The sequence below is a fragment of the Pelobates fuscus genome, chromosome 2 (assembly GCF_036172605.1).
Source record: "Pelobates fuscus isolate aPelFus1 chromosome 2, aPelFus1.pri, whole genome shotgun sequence".
Taxonomy (NCBI): domain Eukaryota; kingdom Metazoa; phylum Chordata; class Amphibia; order Anura; family Pelobatidae; genus Pelobates; species Pelobates fuscus.
Genome location: NC_086318.1, coordinates 44,169,628 through 44,185,179, shown reverse-complemented (window position 1 = coordinate 44,185,179; position 15,552 = coordinate 44,169,628). Strand labels below are relative to the sequence as shown.

General features: G+C 40.1%; 1 protein-coding gene across 1 annotated transcript in view; it reads left to right on the top strand.

The window, feature by feature from the left end:
* Positions 1 to 5,338: 5,338 nt before the first annotated feature.
* Positions 5,339 to 15,552, top strand: part of TDRD15 (tudor domain containing 15) — a 28,282-nt gene continuing 18,068 nt past the window's right edge. The window contains exons 1-2 of the mRNA XM_063440861.1: positions 5,339 to 7,351; positions 7,442 to 10,881. Of these exons, the coding sequence (XP_063296931.1) occupies positions 5,341 to 7,351; positions 7,442 to 10,881 (5,451 nt within the window). The 5' untranslated portion in view covers positions 5,339 to 5,340. The remainder of the gene's footprint in view (positions 7,352 to 7,441; positions 10,882 to 15,552) is intronic.

Sequence of the window (15,552 nt, the reverse complement as noted above, 5' to 3'; positions counted from 1 at the left end):
CAGCCACTAGGGAAGGACTTAACCCTGCAAGGTAATTACTGCAGTTTATGAAAACTGCAATAATTACAGTTGCAGGGTTAAGGGTATTGGGAGTTGGCACACAGACCACTCCAATGGGTAGAAATGGTCTGGGTGCCTGGAGTGTCCCTTTAAAGAGGCACCAAATTTCTGGTGCACATAGTCCATGAACAACATCTTTTTTCATTTGATACCTTCTTAGACAAGTGTAGGGAGCTTGTGATAATACTCATGTAAAAGTGGGTGTAATATCAAGCTTTTTGGCGCCCCTTTGTGAGAAATTGTACGTATTATTTTTCTTAGTGGGTAGCTAGTGATAGGCTGAGAGCATCACCTGATCATTTCAGCATATCACACACAGCCCAACAAAACTTTTTTTTTTTCCCTAAACAAAGTCAGGGGGCACGAGTGTTGGGACTTGGGGACCCAACTGAAGGTTGAACAGCTGGAAAGCTGTTTAAACTGAAGTTAAAGGACCACTCTAGTGCCAGGAAAGCATACTCGTTTTCCTGGCACTAGAGTGCCCTGAGGGTGCCCCCACCCTCAGGGACCCCCTCCCGCCCGGCTCTGGAAAGGGGAAAGGGGTTAAATCTTACCTTTTTCCAGCGCTGGGCGGAGAGATCTCCTCCTGCTCTCCTCCTCCGATCCGCCTCTTCTCCTCCCCGTCGGCTGAATGCGCACGCGCAGCAAGAGCTGCGCGCGCATTCAGCCGGTCACATAGGAAAGCATTCATAATGCTTTCCTATGGACGCTGGCGTGCTCTCACTGTGAAAATCACAGTGAGAAGCACGCAAGCGCCTCTAGCGGCTGTCAATGAGACGGCCACTAGAGGACATAGGGGGAAGGCTTAACCCATTCATAAACATAGCAGTTTCTCTGAAACTGCTATGTTTATGAAAAAATGGGTTAACCCTAGAAGGACCTGGCACCCAGACCACCTCATTAAGCTGAAGTGGTCTGGGTGCCTAGAGTGGTCCTTTAAGTCGGCAAAACCAACAGTTTCTGTCTTCCCCTCTTTCTCAATTTTGCATGAACATATGGTTTCTGTAGTTGTTCAATTCATGCAGTTCCTGATATTTGTTAGGGGCAGGCTTAGAGCTGGAATTAATATTCTAAACTAAATTTCCTAATATTTATATTATAAGACCTATCTGGTTGCTAGAGGTGAAGGCAGCTAGCCATTGTTGAGCATTACTACTGCTGTGGCTATGGGAAACAAGTTTGGTAAGTAAAACAGCCAGTTTCTTCATGTCTTAAAAGAACACTCAAGCACCATAATTACTACAACCCACTGTTTGGCTTAAAGGATCACTATAGGGTCAGGAACACAAACATGTATTCCTGACCTTATAGTGTTAAAACCAGCATCAAGCCCTCCTGGGCCCCTCATGCCTCCATAAATATAGTAAAAATCTTACTGTATTCAAGCCTGAAGCTGTAACTACATCCAGAAAAACAAGCAGTTTGCTGACATCATCAGAAGTGGTAGCCTGATCCAATCACAGTGCTTCCCCATATGATTGGCTGAGATTGACAAAGAGGCAGATCAGGGGCAGAGCCAGCATGATTCAAACACAGTCCTGGCCAATCAGCATGTCCTCATAGAGATGAATTGAATCAATGAATCTCTATGAGGAAAGTTCAGTGTCTGCATGCAGAGGGAGGATATACTGAATGTTTTAATGCATTTTAGGCAGCCATGACCCAGGAAGGATCTATAACAGCCATCTGAGGAGTGATCAGTGAAGTTATCACTAGGCTGTAATGTAAACACTGCATTTTCTCTGAAAAGACAGTGTTTACAGCAAAAAGCCTGAAGGTAATGATTCTACTCACCAGAAAAAAAATCAATAAGTTGTTCTGGTGACTATAGTGTCACTATAGTGTCCCTTTAAAGGGACACTACAGTCACTAAAAACAACTTTAGCTTAAAGGGACACTCCAGGCACCCAGACCACTTCTGCCCATTGGAGTGGTCTGGGTGCCAACTCCCACTATAAACTGCAATAATTACCTTGCAGGGTTAACTCCACCTCTAGTGACTGTCTACTAGACAGCCACTAGAGGGCACTTCCTGATTCATAGCAAAGATTTTCTTTGCTAGAGCGTCGCTGGACATCCTCACGCTGTGTGAGGACCTCCAGCGTCGCTCAATTCCCCATAGGAAAGCATTGAAAAACTTTTTCAATGCTTTCCTATGAGGAGACCTAATGCGTGTGCGCGGCGGGATCAGTCTCGCCCACCGGCTGACGGAATCACTAGGAGGAGCGACGCGGACCCGAATCCACCGCCGAGGGACAGGGAGGTGGGAGGGTACCTGCAGTGCCAGGAAAACGGATTGTTTTTCTGGCGCTGGAGTTTTCCTTTAATGAAGCACTTTTTGTGTATAAATCATGCCCCTGCAGTCACACTGCTCAATTCTCTGCCATTTAGGAATTAAATCGCTTTCTTTATGCAGCCCTAATCACACATTTTGTCATGCAGTCTTTGTTACACAGCCAGGGGCGGTGTGACAAACTCCCCTTTTTCTGTGAGTTTGCCACAAGTTTTGGAGGGGCCAGTTTTAATTACTTTTCAGATTGGTTTGTAAGCTTTGTGCCCCTTTCCCCCACAAGGTCCATGTGAGCGTATACCTTGCTTGGGGATTTGCATAAAAGGCCAGCTGTGGCTTCCATTAAACACACTTGTGAAGTCTAGGCTCATGTTTGGGGGATTGGAGAACTACGTTAACTCTGGGGATTGCTATAATCACTATACTCCCCTGAGTATAATCACTAAGCTCTTGTAAGAGCTACGCTCTCTGGACTAGGAGAGGTCTTCCTACTGGAAGCTGGATTCTGGTCTTGGCGAGACTCCAACCAAGCTGCTGCGGTTTGTGGTGTTTACAGTGGTTATGGTGTTCCAGTGCAGTGCTTATGGTACTCGCAAGTACTAGGAAGCAGCGATTGATGGAGGTACCCGTTCGGGATTGCCAGGCGGTCCGTCACAGGTGGCTTTTACAGAAACAAAAATTAGTTAACTCCTAAATGGCAGAAAACTGAGCAGTGAGACTTCAGTAGTGTGACTATGCACAAAACCTGCTTCATTAAACTAAAGCTGTTTTGCGGACTACAGTTTCCCTTTAAGTTAAGGGAGTTAACAGAAGTTCTTTAAATGCTTCTTTCAGAAGCACAGTCTTGTGGGGTCCAGGTAAGTCAAACAATTTTGAAACAGTTTGGTTACTTGCTCTGGGAGGGCACCACTTCACTCCTGATCTATATCGAATAGAGTGGAGTGGGCAATATTGGATTGAAGGAATATGTACATTTAATAGAAACTATGAATCTATAACGATTGCAAGATAGTGCACTTTATTAGAAATCTCTACTGGTCATATTTTTAATTAATTTTGCCATGGATTGACTAAGAAATAGCTTGACAAAGGTTGTAAAACAGACTGGGTTATTTGCCAAACTACATTTTAGCAAATTAAATTTAAATGGCAAAATTATAGCTACAATAACCAAACTGTGACTATAGCTCTAGCTTTAGTAAATAACACTGTTAAACTTTGCTTAGTCCTTCATGGTGCATTGACTGTTTAGTAGTGTAAATTGTTATAAACTTAAAATTAATTTCAGTTTTAGGCCAAAAAAACAGAATTAAAACATGAATTTGATTAATTTTCCAGTTAAAGGGACACTGTAGGCACTCTAACTGCTTCAGCTCATTGATGTGTTAAAAGTGTCTGGAGTCGTCCTTACGTTTTTTTTTGGTTTTTTTGGGGGGCGTTTGTTATGCTAAATCCGAGTACCAGCAGCCAAACCCTTCTGTGCTTCTAAGGAGTAATCAATAACTTGCAACTTGCAATCAATAACAGCAATGGGTGGCATTGATTAGCTGAGAGTGCCAGCCTATGGCAAGCACCCATTGCTGGTGTAAGTCTGCCTTAACCATATTTCCAATGGGGGCTGGGCAGTTTGGACCATCATTCAGTGTTAAATTGGTAGAAAATAACATAACCCTGAATGGATTGACAACACCAGGGGACTCAATAATTATTGCATATTCAATTAAATGGTTATAGTGCTTACAGAAGAGTGTCATGCAGTCTGTAATTAATGCTGTAGCCAAGCTAATCTTCCTACTCCCACACCTCACCCCTTTGTCAACATTACAATTCAAACTGCTAATACGAACGTAAAAAAAAAAACCTTACTAACTCCACTCCTCACTATATTTCCTCTTTACTCGGCTAATATACAACTTTTCGTTCTACAAATGACCTCCTAACATCTGCTTATTTCCACACTGCCAACTCTCATCTACAGAATTTATCAAGGGCTGCCCTGTTCCTTGGGAAATTGCCAACCTTTGCTATCATACTCTCCCCTACCTTCCAGCCTTAACCTTAAGAAGTAACTGAAAACACAACTCATTAGGAAAGCTTACCATCTTCCTGGGTGACACTGCCCACATCGGTTCCCTTGCAGAGCTCACTCTATCTCCTGCCACTCTTCGGTTTTTCCACAGAACACTTTTACTAATATATTGCAACACCGGCATCTTTACCATCAATCCATAACCCCTCTGACATGTTGGTATTTCTGTTGTGTGTCTTTACCACTTCCTCATAGAGTGTAAGCTTGTTTCTGTTTACCACTTCCTCAGAGTGTAAGCTTGTTTGAGTGGGGTCCTTCTTCACATCTTGTCTAGGTCATATACACTATGTAAATTTCTTGTCAAATATCCCAGTTTTTACAAGTGGCCGCAAAATAAATTGGTGCTTTATAAATACTAGTAATTTATTATTTTGGCCTACAATTTGAAATCTCCTTTAGAATTTTGACAATACACACTTTAGTGAATAACCATGATAGCATTAAAAATACTTTGTACTAGGCTGGAGATTCAACATACAAACATTACTACATTTGCTTTCTTTCTTTTTCTGTTTAGGAGTCACAAAAGACATTGCATCTGCAGATTTCGACATGAAAAACTCAATTTAATGCAAACAATACATTTTTTGGGAAGGTATGTGTAACCAATAACATTTTTGGGAAGGTATGTCTTTTAGTTGAGTGTCTGGTTGACTTGCTAGGAATCGAACAGCAGTGCATTGATTATGGAATGGCTTTATGTAAAGTTGGAAAAATTAACAAAAATTTCACATTCTGGCTGTCTTTTTTTGTTCATTTTGATCTATGTAAACTAGCTGATTTATTGTACAGTTTGAAATGGTTGTATCACAATAGGAATTTGAAAATGGTTTTTTTTTTTTTTTTTTTTTTTTTATGCCAGATGGAGCCTGAACATTCGAGATCGCATTCTGAACTGAATATGGATTTGAAGATCTCCTTTGTAAATTGTCAGTCCAATGATATTCTAGTGAAATTTCAAGGAAAATATATTTCGGACTGTGAACTTGATTATCATATATTGCAAAATGAAATTCAGCTTGCCCCTAAAGTTAAAGCCAACACTGGCATTGGAGAGTTTTGTTTGATACAAGACAAACCATTTGGAACTTGGAACAGAGGAAAGATTTTGGATATAATAAGTGGAATATATGAAGTTCTGTTGATTGACCAAGGCAATGTAGTCAAAGTTAGCTCCTGTTACATTGCCTCAGCTTCTGGGGAATTGTTTAACCTTCCTCCAAAAGTGGTCAGTGGTATTGTTTCCAACATTCTTCCAACTGGAGAAAAGTGGACTCCTAAAGCAGTAAATTACTTTTCATCTTTGGTTGGACTACAAATCAGAGGCCACGTGCAAACATTTTTGCCACATCAAGTCGTCCTATTGGAGATTCCAAAAGTGATCAACTACTCCATCGAGCTAAACTTGGCAAAGTACATTGATTCTAATTCGTTCTGTCTTCTCGTTGACATTATTCACAAATTTCCAACAAACTCAAATTGGAAACAAATGCCTGACTTATTGCAGCAGAGAAAGATACATTCTGATTTCTCTCTCCGTTTAAGTGATAATCCTCCTAGTTTTAAAAAGGTACTGGATCACCTTAAACCTAACCTATCGCTTGGCACCACTGAAAAGGTTAGGATCTCCGCTGCTATGAGCACAGATCGATTTTATTGTCGTCTTTTGTCATGGGAGGAAGATTTGAATAATTTGACTGCTTCTATGACTTCACACTATGAAGCCATTAATGCGGAACAAAATACAGTATCAGACTATTTTGGTGTACTCTGTGCCGCAAAAAGAAGAGATGGGTTATGGCACAGGGGAGTAATACATAAGCTTATTTCTGGTGAAGAAGTGAGAATTTGGTTTATGGATATAGGAAGCTATGAAACAATGTCTTCTTCTAATATGCAGAAACTTCAACTGGAGTTTCTGTCCTTGCCAATGATGGCTATCCCCTGTTCACTTGCGGCAGTTAGTGACCAAACTGAAAGTACCCGAAATATGCAACTGATGCAAATCAAACAAGGCCTGCTAGGAAATATAATTATAGCCCACATCAACCAATTTTGTAGTGAAGAGCATCTGTATTATGTAACTTTGTATGAGAAGGACTACGAGCTAAATGTAGAATGCCAGCTGTCAAATGAGCATGTTTCCAAGATCTCAGAGGCTAACGGGAATTTCCATAATGCAGCAGTCTCCAAAAAAGAAGAGCGAAAACAATCACCTGTATCCGCTTTAACTGAAACTGAAAACGATGACATTGAAACAATAACTTACAAAACTATACAAATGGATGTAGATTCAGTCCATGTGGTATTTGTGGAGTACATATTAAACCCTTCTAATTTTTGGATAAGGACTGATGACTGTCAGCATGCATATTCAGCCATGATGGAGGATATTACAAAACTGTATGATTCATGTGGACCTGCTGAAAAACTTCTTGAAGACTTGGTACCTGGCCAGCTTTGTTGTGCCCTTTATACTAAAGACCGACATTATTATAGAGCTGTCATTACTGAAATAATGGACTTGGAGGTCACGGTTTATTTTTTGGATTTTGGGAATACTGAAACTGTTGACCGTTGCAATGTTAAAACGTTGTTACCACAATTCACTATTTTGCCTGCGTTAGCTATGTGCTGCACGCTGGCTTATGCATATCCTGTTGAAGATGTGTGGGTGAAAAGTGCCAATGATTATTTTAAACAAATTGTTTCTGATAAGCCCCTTTTTTGCCACGTTCTTGCAAAACAGAAATACAAATATGTGGTTGATATACGGAATTCAGAAAGCTCTGAAAACTCAAATATTGTTGCACTTATGGTTCAGGCTGGATTTGCGGAGATCTGGAAGATTGAACTAAATCCTGCAGCACCCAATATGCAGAGCAACTCTCGGCTTCACAAAACTGTGAAATGTAAAAAACTTTCTAAGCAACAATCTTATTTTAATGTTGAGAACTGCAGGTCAAAAAAAGTTGTTCAAATGACAAATGGCATCACGGAAGTAAGCACACAGATTGCTCCCAAAGATAAATCCTCAGATTATTCAGAAACGTGGGATTCTGCAACAACTACTGAACCTACTATTACTTATAAGCAGTATACATTTAAACCTGGGACTGCAGTGGGTGTAAATGTTTCACATGTAAACACACCAGCAGATTTTTGGTGTCAACAGCTTTCCAAATCTTCACAGCTAAATGTCTTGATGTTAGAAATTCAAAAATACTATTCTACTTGCAGAAGTATGTATCAGCCAGGACAAATAGCTTGCGTTGCTAAACGTATATGTGACGGTATTTTTTACAGGGCTTCAGTCACAAACCAGACCTCAGGAAAAAAAACTGAGGTGCTTTTTGTGGACTATGGCTTTCTTGAGAAAGTTCAATTTTCCGAACTCAGGGAAATTAAATCACACTTTCTTAAACTAGAAGGTCAAGCATTTCGCTGCAGCTTGAATGCAGTTGCTCCTGTATGGACATCTGCAGCTTGTAGGGACTTTAAAAAATTTGTTCAAGCAACCACTACGAATTTAAAATGCACCATCTATGCACTGTATAGCGGAGAGACTTCTGGTCTCTGCAATGCAGTAAAATTGGAAAATCCTTATAAGGATGCCTGCCAGTATTTAGTTGAAAAAGGACATGCTGTTGTCGTCTGTGACACTATTCAGTCTGTCAATCTACACACTTTCTGTTATTCTGACTTTGGTATTAAAGTTGGAGACAAGGAGCAAGTTTATGTTACTTATTTTTATAACTCTGGGAAATTTTACTGCCAACTTGCTAGGAATACCAGCGTGATTGAAGAACTAATGGAGAATCTCTCTAGAATTGGAGAGAAAATAAAGCCTGAAGAATGTACAGGGAAAAAAAGCAGTCTGTGCATCGTAAAGTACTCGGAAGATGGTAATTACTACAGGGCTGTAACTTGTCCTGTAACAACTTCATCTTGCTTTGGTGCCTTTTTTGTTGACTTTGGAAACAACCAGATGGTAACTGAAAACGAGAGACTACCTATTCCAGGTGATGCCGCAGATATATTATGTGTACCAATGCAGGCCATTCAGTGTTCATTTTTTGATTTAAGAGATACTATTATCACACCCAAAGTTAAAAAATGGTTTGAGGATCACTGCATCGGTAAATTACTGAAAGCTGTAGTTGTTGCGAAAAACAGTGATGGGCAACTGGAGTTAGAGCTGTATGATGGAAAGATCCTAATAAATCAAAAGATTAAGGACCTCTTGGGAACAAGTTCCCATATAGAGACTTCTGAAATGCCAGTGAAACCTAGTAATGGATACACTGAAAATGGAAATACTAAAACCAACACCATACAGTGCAAACCAAGAGGAAAACAGAGTCTGAAGCCAGATTTGAATGGCGAAGATCCCACAATTTCAAACCAAATTCCTATGGACACAAACCTTGCACAGAAATCAAAACCCAGAAGTGACAGAAGTGTTAAATGTAAAACTTCTGAGCTGCAGACATTGAAAAAAACTGTTGTAAAGTGCAGTGATCTTCCACAAGAAAATATTGAGCCAGGCACAACTCTCATTGGATATACTTGTCATATAAATAACCCGGATGACTTTTATATCCAGCTTGCCGAACATGAGGAAACCATTCTGCTTCTTGCAGAGGATTTAAATAAAGAAAATGCATCTTTTCAGGTGATTTCAGTGAATGACTTGAAAACTGGCAGTTTAGTTATAGCTCGATACCCAGAGGATTTGGCTTTGTATCGAGCAGTCATTAAAGAAGTTAAGGAAGAGCATGTCTTTGAAGTAGAATTTATTGACTATGGTAATACAGCAAATGTAGATTCCTCAAACATATTCATGCTTCCAGATAACTTTTTGACTACGCCTAAGTTAAGCATCCATGCTTCTCTTAGTGGACTTGATGATTTGCAAACAAGCGATAAATGGAGTGAAAATATGCTCTCCAGCTTCTCTGATCTGGTCAACAGCAAACCTTTGAGTTTAACTTTCATAAGTGTTCTTAACTCATGGTGGAAGATCTGCTTAACCTATGAAGGTAAGACTGTAGCAGATGAATTTATAAGCCTCTTTAGAACAAGCATTCAAAAATCCCCTTCTGTATCAAAAGAATATATCCCTGAGTTATGTCTAGCAGTTGATTGTGAAAAAGCTGTAGACATGGTCGGCAAGATTGAATCTGATCATCCAGTGCCAAGTCAGAGTTTTCAGCCCAGCCAGTTGGAAAAAGTGAAATGTGTTTTCTTTTCGGACTGTGGAATATTCTTTGTTACATTAGAACAAAATTCTCAGGAATCTAATTTAACTTCACTGATATCTTCTACTGTCCACAAAGCTGACAACAGGCTTGTTGTGAAAAATATTACCGAGGGGATGGTGTGTTTAGCAAAATCTGTTAAAATGGAAATGTGGTTCCGTGCAACCGTGGAGAAGACCTATCCAGATAAAATGAAAATGCTGGTATTCTTTATTGATCATGGCACAAGGGAAACTATAAGTATGCACAATGCAAAAATGCTGGAAGGTGATATACTAAATATCCCAAAGCAGGCAGTAGCCTGTAAATGGGTTTGGGCTAAAAATGTAGACGAAGCATCATTTAGAAAAGCGGTGTTATCGAACATTCAAAAAAATATTCAGGTCCTTTTTCTCGATTTCATGTCCTCAGACAGTGCTTGGAAGGTGGAGGTTTTGATAAGTGGCTCACTTCTAATGGAGCATTTTCATAATAGAGGCTTTGCAGTATATGATAAATGTAACGTTCCAAGCACTTGTGACAATTCAGGGGCCCTGTCCTTTCCAAAATTGTCAGTTCCAGTGGCCCAATTCCAGTTTATGACACTCTACCCTGTCTTTGTAACTGCGGCCAATGATCCATCAGACTTCTGTCTTCAGTTAGATGATTGCGAAGACACAATTAATAACCTATCAGAAATGATGGCAAATCTTCCCAGCGAGATCCCCTCTTTGCCATCTAATTCACTCGCCCTTGGATGTGTTTGCCTTCTAAAGTGCTTTTCTGGAAAAGAGTGGTGCCGAGTGGAAATTGTAGGCATAGTGAATAATTTCATTTTGCTGAACCTTCTTGATTATGGTGTGTTCAAGAAGATCCTTTACGTGGATAGTGATGCATTAAAAATCATACCAAAAGAACTTGCAAGTTTTCCAGCGCTAACCTATCACTGCACACTACACGGTGTGATTCCTCATGGATCCCATTGGTCCAAAGAAGCAACTGACTTTTTTTTGCAATTTGTAAAAAAACACGACACGATGATACAGTTTATTAAAACAAGTGCCAACAACAAATTCGAAGTTTGTATATATGGTGAAGGTCAAGGAAGGCTAGCTTATCAGTTGGTTTCCAAAGGACACGCAAGGCACAATGAAAATGAAGACCCAAAGTCCTATTCTGAAAATGTTTTGGAATCCGATATGGTAAGAATCATGGTCATGCCTCAGGTAAACTTGAAAGGTTGTATGTGTAAAGCACAAGAAAGGGAGAATTAGCAAAGCACAGATACAGTAACTTAATGGAAATAGTAACAATTTAGTAGATATACCTGAAATATGCATGCAAATATTTTTGTTTTCCTGTATTTTTCTTTGGGGGTGCATGGGAACAAAAGAACAATTTACAAAAGCTGCAGCCTTTGCACAGTGAGAAGGGGACAAGGGAGGTATGCTCTAGCTTAGTGTGTCTGCTGCGTCCTTTAGTTCTGTGGACTAATGAAAGCAAAACATTAGTGCGGAGTGCCAGGGAGGTGTTTCATCTCCCAATTATTAAAGCAGGGCTTGAAAAATCCCAGGTGGCAGGTCGCCATGGCGAATAGACATTTCGCCCTGGCGCCTGGGATTTGTCAGTCTGTTAGCTAAATCGGCCGGCCCTGGGGAGCATGGAGACGGCTGGCTCAGGGAGCATTGTAGTTAGCCGGCCGACTACCCTGGGGAGCATCATGGTCGTCGGCTGAGGCAGCACGCAAGGGAGCAGTGATTTTTCTGCAGCTCCTCTCTGCTCCCTCGCTCTGTATTGTGATTTTGGGAGCCGAAATATGGCATCATTCCGGCCCCAGCATCACTACAGGGGGCAAAGAGGAGCTGCAGGTAGATTACTGCTCCCTCGCACGCAGGAAGAGAGAGCAGCCCCATTGGACCCCAGGGAAAGATCCACTCAGCTATCCCAAAGGTAAGAAGGCTGGGTGGATTAAAATTAAAAAAACCTCTGATCACATGAGAGGTGTTTTTACTCAAATTTTTTTCACCATGCTGTTTCGGTTTTGCCACGGCTTTTCCTGCCTCCATAGCTGAGATCATCAATCTTTATGATCTAAGCTAAGTCAATGCTTTCACATAGGAAAGTATTGGGAGGTTATTACTCATGTTCTCTATGAGTAACATTCAGCGCCTCCATGCAGAGCATGGAGACGCTGAACATAAGTGCTGCACACTGTGAACACAGGACTCTCTAGTGGCTGTCTGGGTGACTTACTAGATCTTACTAGGCTGCAATGTAAGCACTGCCCTTTTTCTGAAAAGGCTGTGTTTACATTGAAAAAGCTATAGGCTATAGGCACCAGAACAACTACATTAATCTGTAGTGGTTCTGGTGACTTTAGTGTTCCTTTAAGATTTGCTTATTTTTTGTTGTAAATATGCTAACCTAAAAAAACAAAAAAACAAAACTGGCTCCCAACTTTTTTAGCTGGCTTCTAGATTACAAACAAATTTTTCAAGCGCTGTATTATAGTGTCAGTTTTAATTAAAACCAAACTTTTGTAAACCTACATAAATAAGACAGACACAAGCTCAAGTGCTTTGTGTCTAGACTGTTCCTATAAATCCCACTCAAACGGAAAACCACATTGAAACCCTTTGCAGACCAGCTGTTCTGTACCACAACATATGGGTATGTTTTTGCTCCGTGAAAAAATGCTCGAAGTACTATGACTTGCAAGCAGGGGAACCAAAACTGTTTTACAGCTCCCTACTCCCTTACTGTACTTTGGTTTTAAGGAGGATACGTTGATGGAAATCTAGCAAGTTTTAGCACCAGACAGGACTAGAAAAGTGTGTAGAAAATACAAAAAACTATATAATATTATTATTATTATTATTTGTATTTATATAGCACCAACTAATTCCTCAGCGCTTTACAATATTATGAAAGGGGGGGGTGGGGATTTACAATGCATGAGACAGTTACACAGGAACAATAGTTAGATGAGAACCCTGCTGAAATGAGCTTACTGTCTGACCTTTTAATTAAAGGACCACTATAGTGCCAGTAAAACATACTGGATGGAGAGGAATGCCGGGCGGGGAGCTCTCCTCCTCCTCTCCGCCTCCTCTCCTCCTCTTCGGCTGAATGCGCATGTGCGGCAAGAGCCACGCACGCATTCAGCCAGTCTCATAGGAAAGCATTCACAATGCTTTCCTATGGACGCTGGCGTCTTCTCACTGTGATTTTTACAGTGAGAAGCACGCAAGCGCCTCTAGCGGCTGGATTAACCCAAATATAAACATAGCAGTTTCTCTAGGTTGGTATCCTTAAACATGGCAATCCCACATAAGGATAACAAATAAGGGAGTTATCTATTAAACAAACTTAAGAAAAGGGCTTTTTGAAGTTTTATTATACAAATTATTTGTTATAAATTTTATCTGTGGCCCAAGGCAATTCACCTGTGCTCAATGCAGCACAGGAAAGCCAAAAGGTTAGACACCCATGGGTTAAAGGGTTAGAGATCGCCGTACATATATATGTATGTATGTGTATATGTATTTTATATAATATACGCATATCCTATATATGTAACTTCATACTTCGTGAATTATAATTATGTATATTAATATTAAAATACACTTAGAATGACTTTATACACACACACGTGTGTGTATGTATATATAAAATTGTGATTATAAACCCCTTCCACCTGAAGTCTGTGAATAGTTAATACAATGTTAAACAGAAATCTGCACACCTGTCAAGCCATAGGACTTGCTTTTCCCACAGAAATCACAAATTTGCAGTGATGTTACTACCACAAAGGATTCTGGAGGGGCATATGCAAATTTAGTTCAACAAAGAATCCAATTTTTGCCTCATTCCATTTTAAACATGGATTCCTTTGTCTGTGTTTGCTGTATACAACAGCTTTGAAACACAACATAGGAAAAGCAAAAATATGATTATTTGTTGAACTAATTTGCATATGCCCACCCAGAATCCTTTGCGGTAGTAACATCACTGCAAATTTGAGATTTCTGTGGGAAAAGCAAGTCTTATGGCTTGACTGGTGTGCAGATTTTTGTTTAACATTGCAACTTAAAGCAAAGCATAAGACCCTCTGCATCCCCTGGATATAAATGTAGCAATGTAGGAATAAACAGGAAAGTGTATATATATATGTGTTTGCTGCCTACACCCCAACACAGTGTAAGGTCATGGGGACCAAAAAAATATATACAAAAAATAAAGTATATACAAAAGACTAATACCACTGACTCTCCAGATTGAGGATAGAAGAGGGAAAATAACTGCTAAATCATTAAAGGGAGAGATACTCTTAAAATAAAGCTTTATTAAGGTTAGGCTAAGCAGTGAGTATCAGTCCCAGTATTGGCCCCTAATATATCCACATATGCTATGTCCAAAAGCAATAATAGGAATCATGGGTAGTAGGAACTCCAAATACAAGTATACTAACTAGAGACACCCACTCTATATCCCTCAAAGTGGGTAATATATGTGAAGTGGGTTCCCTAGGTACAAAAAAATGCCATAGATCCCAATAGTAAATACCGGACATACAACAGATACAAAAGGGAGGGGAGGGGGGGAATTGGAGGAAATAAGATCAGTTCAAAATGAACTGATAATGTAGATTATCAAGCCTCTCTCCCTGTAAAACTAACTAGGCAGATATAGTGGTAAAAGAAATAGAAAGAAAGTATAGGGTTATCAAATCATAATCAGGCTGCACAGTTCATGGAACAAAGATTGTCCGAAAGCCATAATTTGAAACCAGAAACAAGAACGCCCGACGTGCGTTTCAGGTGCTTGGTATGTTGCACCTTCGTCAGGGGCCAAAATAATGGTAATCAGACCTCACTTAAATATGTGTAGCGCCAAAAAGGGACTACCTACCCTTCACCAATCGTAACCATGGATCGATTCGGCTCCAGGTGATACTGCTATGTGGAGTCACGTGATCCAATGATGACGGACCCGTGTACGTCAGTAGCCCACGTGGTCGCAACCGCACAGAACCTGATTGGTTGCGAATACGAGATGGGCTATATGCAGATTTCCCTTAGAGGAGGGATAAATTATGTCCTCAATTGATTATATTGCAAAGTCCCACCTCTAAGGGCGGAGTTAACAAACTAATTTCTAGAGAGCTCCTAAAACGTAGAAACTCCTTTCACATTCAGGCATCAACTCTGGAATGCCTAAACAGGATCCCTGTGGCATACAGATACTGAGGCCCTGAAGACTTTACATAATAGCCTCAGGGTGATACCTAGAAGAAAAGGGGCTGATGAGTAGGATACAGATACATTCTCAGAGGAGGTTCTAAAGTGAACTCTATATAACAACTAGCCATATGTGACATATCCAATATAGTAAAATATGGATGTTATATGTACAGCCACCAGTGTCTTAAATGATATAAAGGTCAATGCCCAGATATTGATAAGCCAGCTAAACAACCTCATACATGTATCGCAGTCCTATTTTGAAAAAGGAAAATACAGAAAATAATTATAAATATAATTATAAATAATCAATCATATAGACAAATATATACAAATCCTGAAACCTATAACTACAGGCACTAAATAACAATATTCGGTGTACCATGCATATATAGATATTTACAGATTAACAAATGAGTGAGTGGTTCTTAGTCCAACTTCTATATGGATTAGGTCAAGTCAATCCGATATAAAGGACGTATATGAGAAACCCTCATTGAGACCAAGGGGTGATAGTGTTTTCAGTTTATAGATCCAGAAGCTCTCTCTTTGTAGGAGCTTTTTATCTAAATCCCCACCCCTTGGTCCCAGGGTCACCTTTTCTATACCACAGAATCTAATCCCATCAGG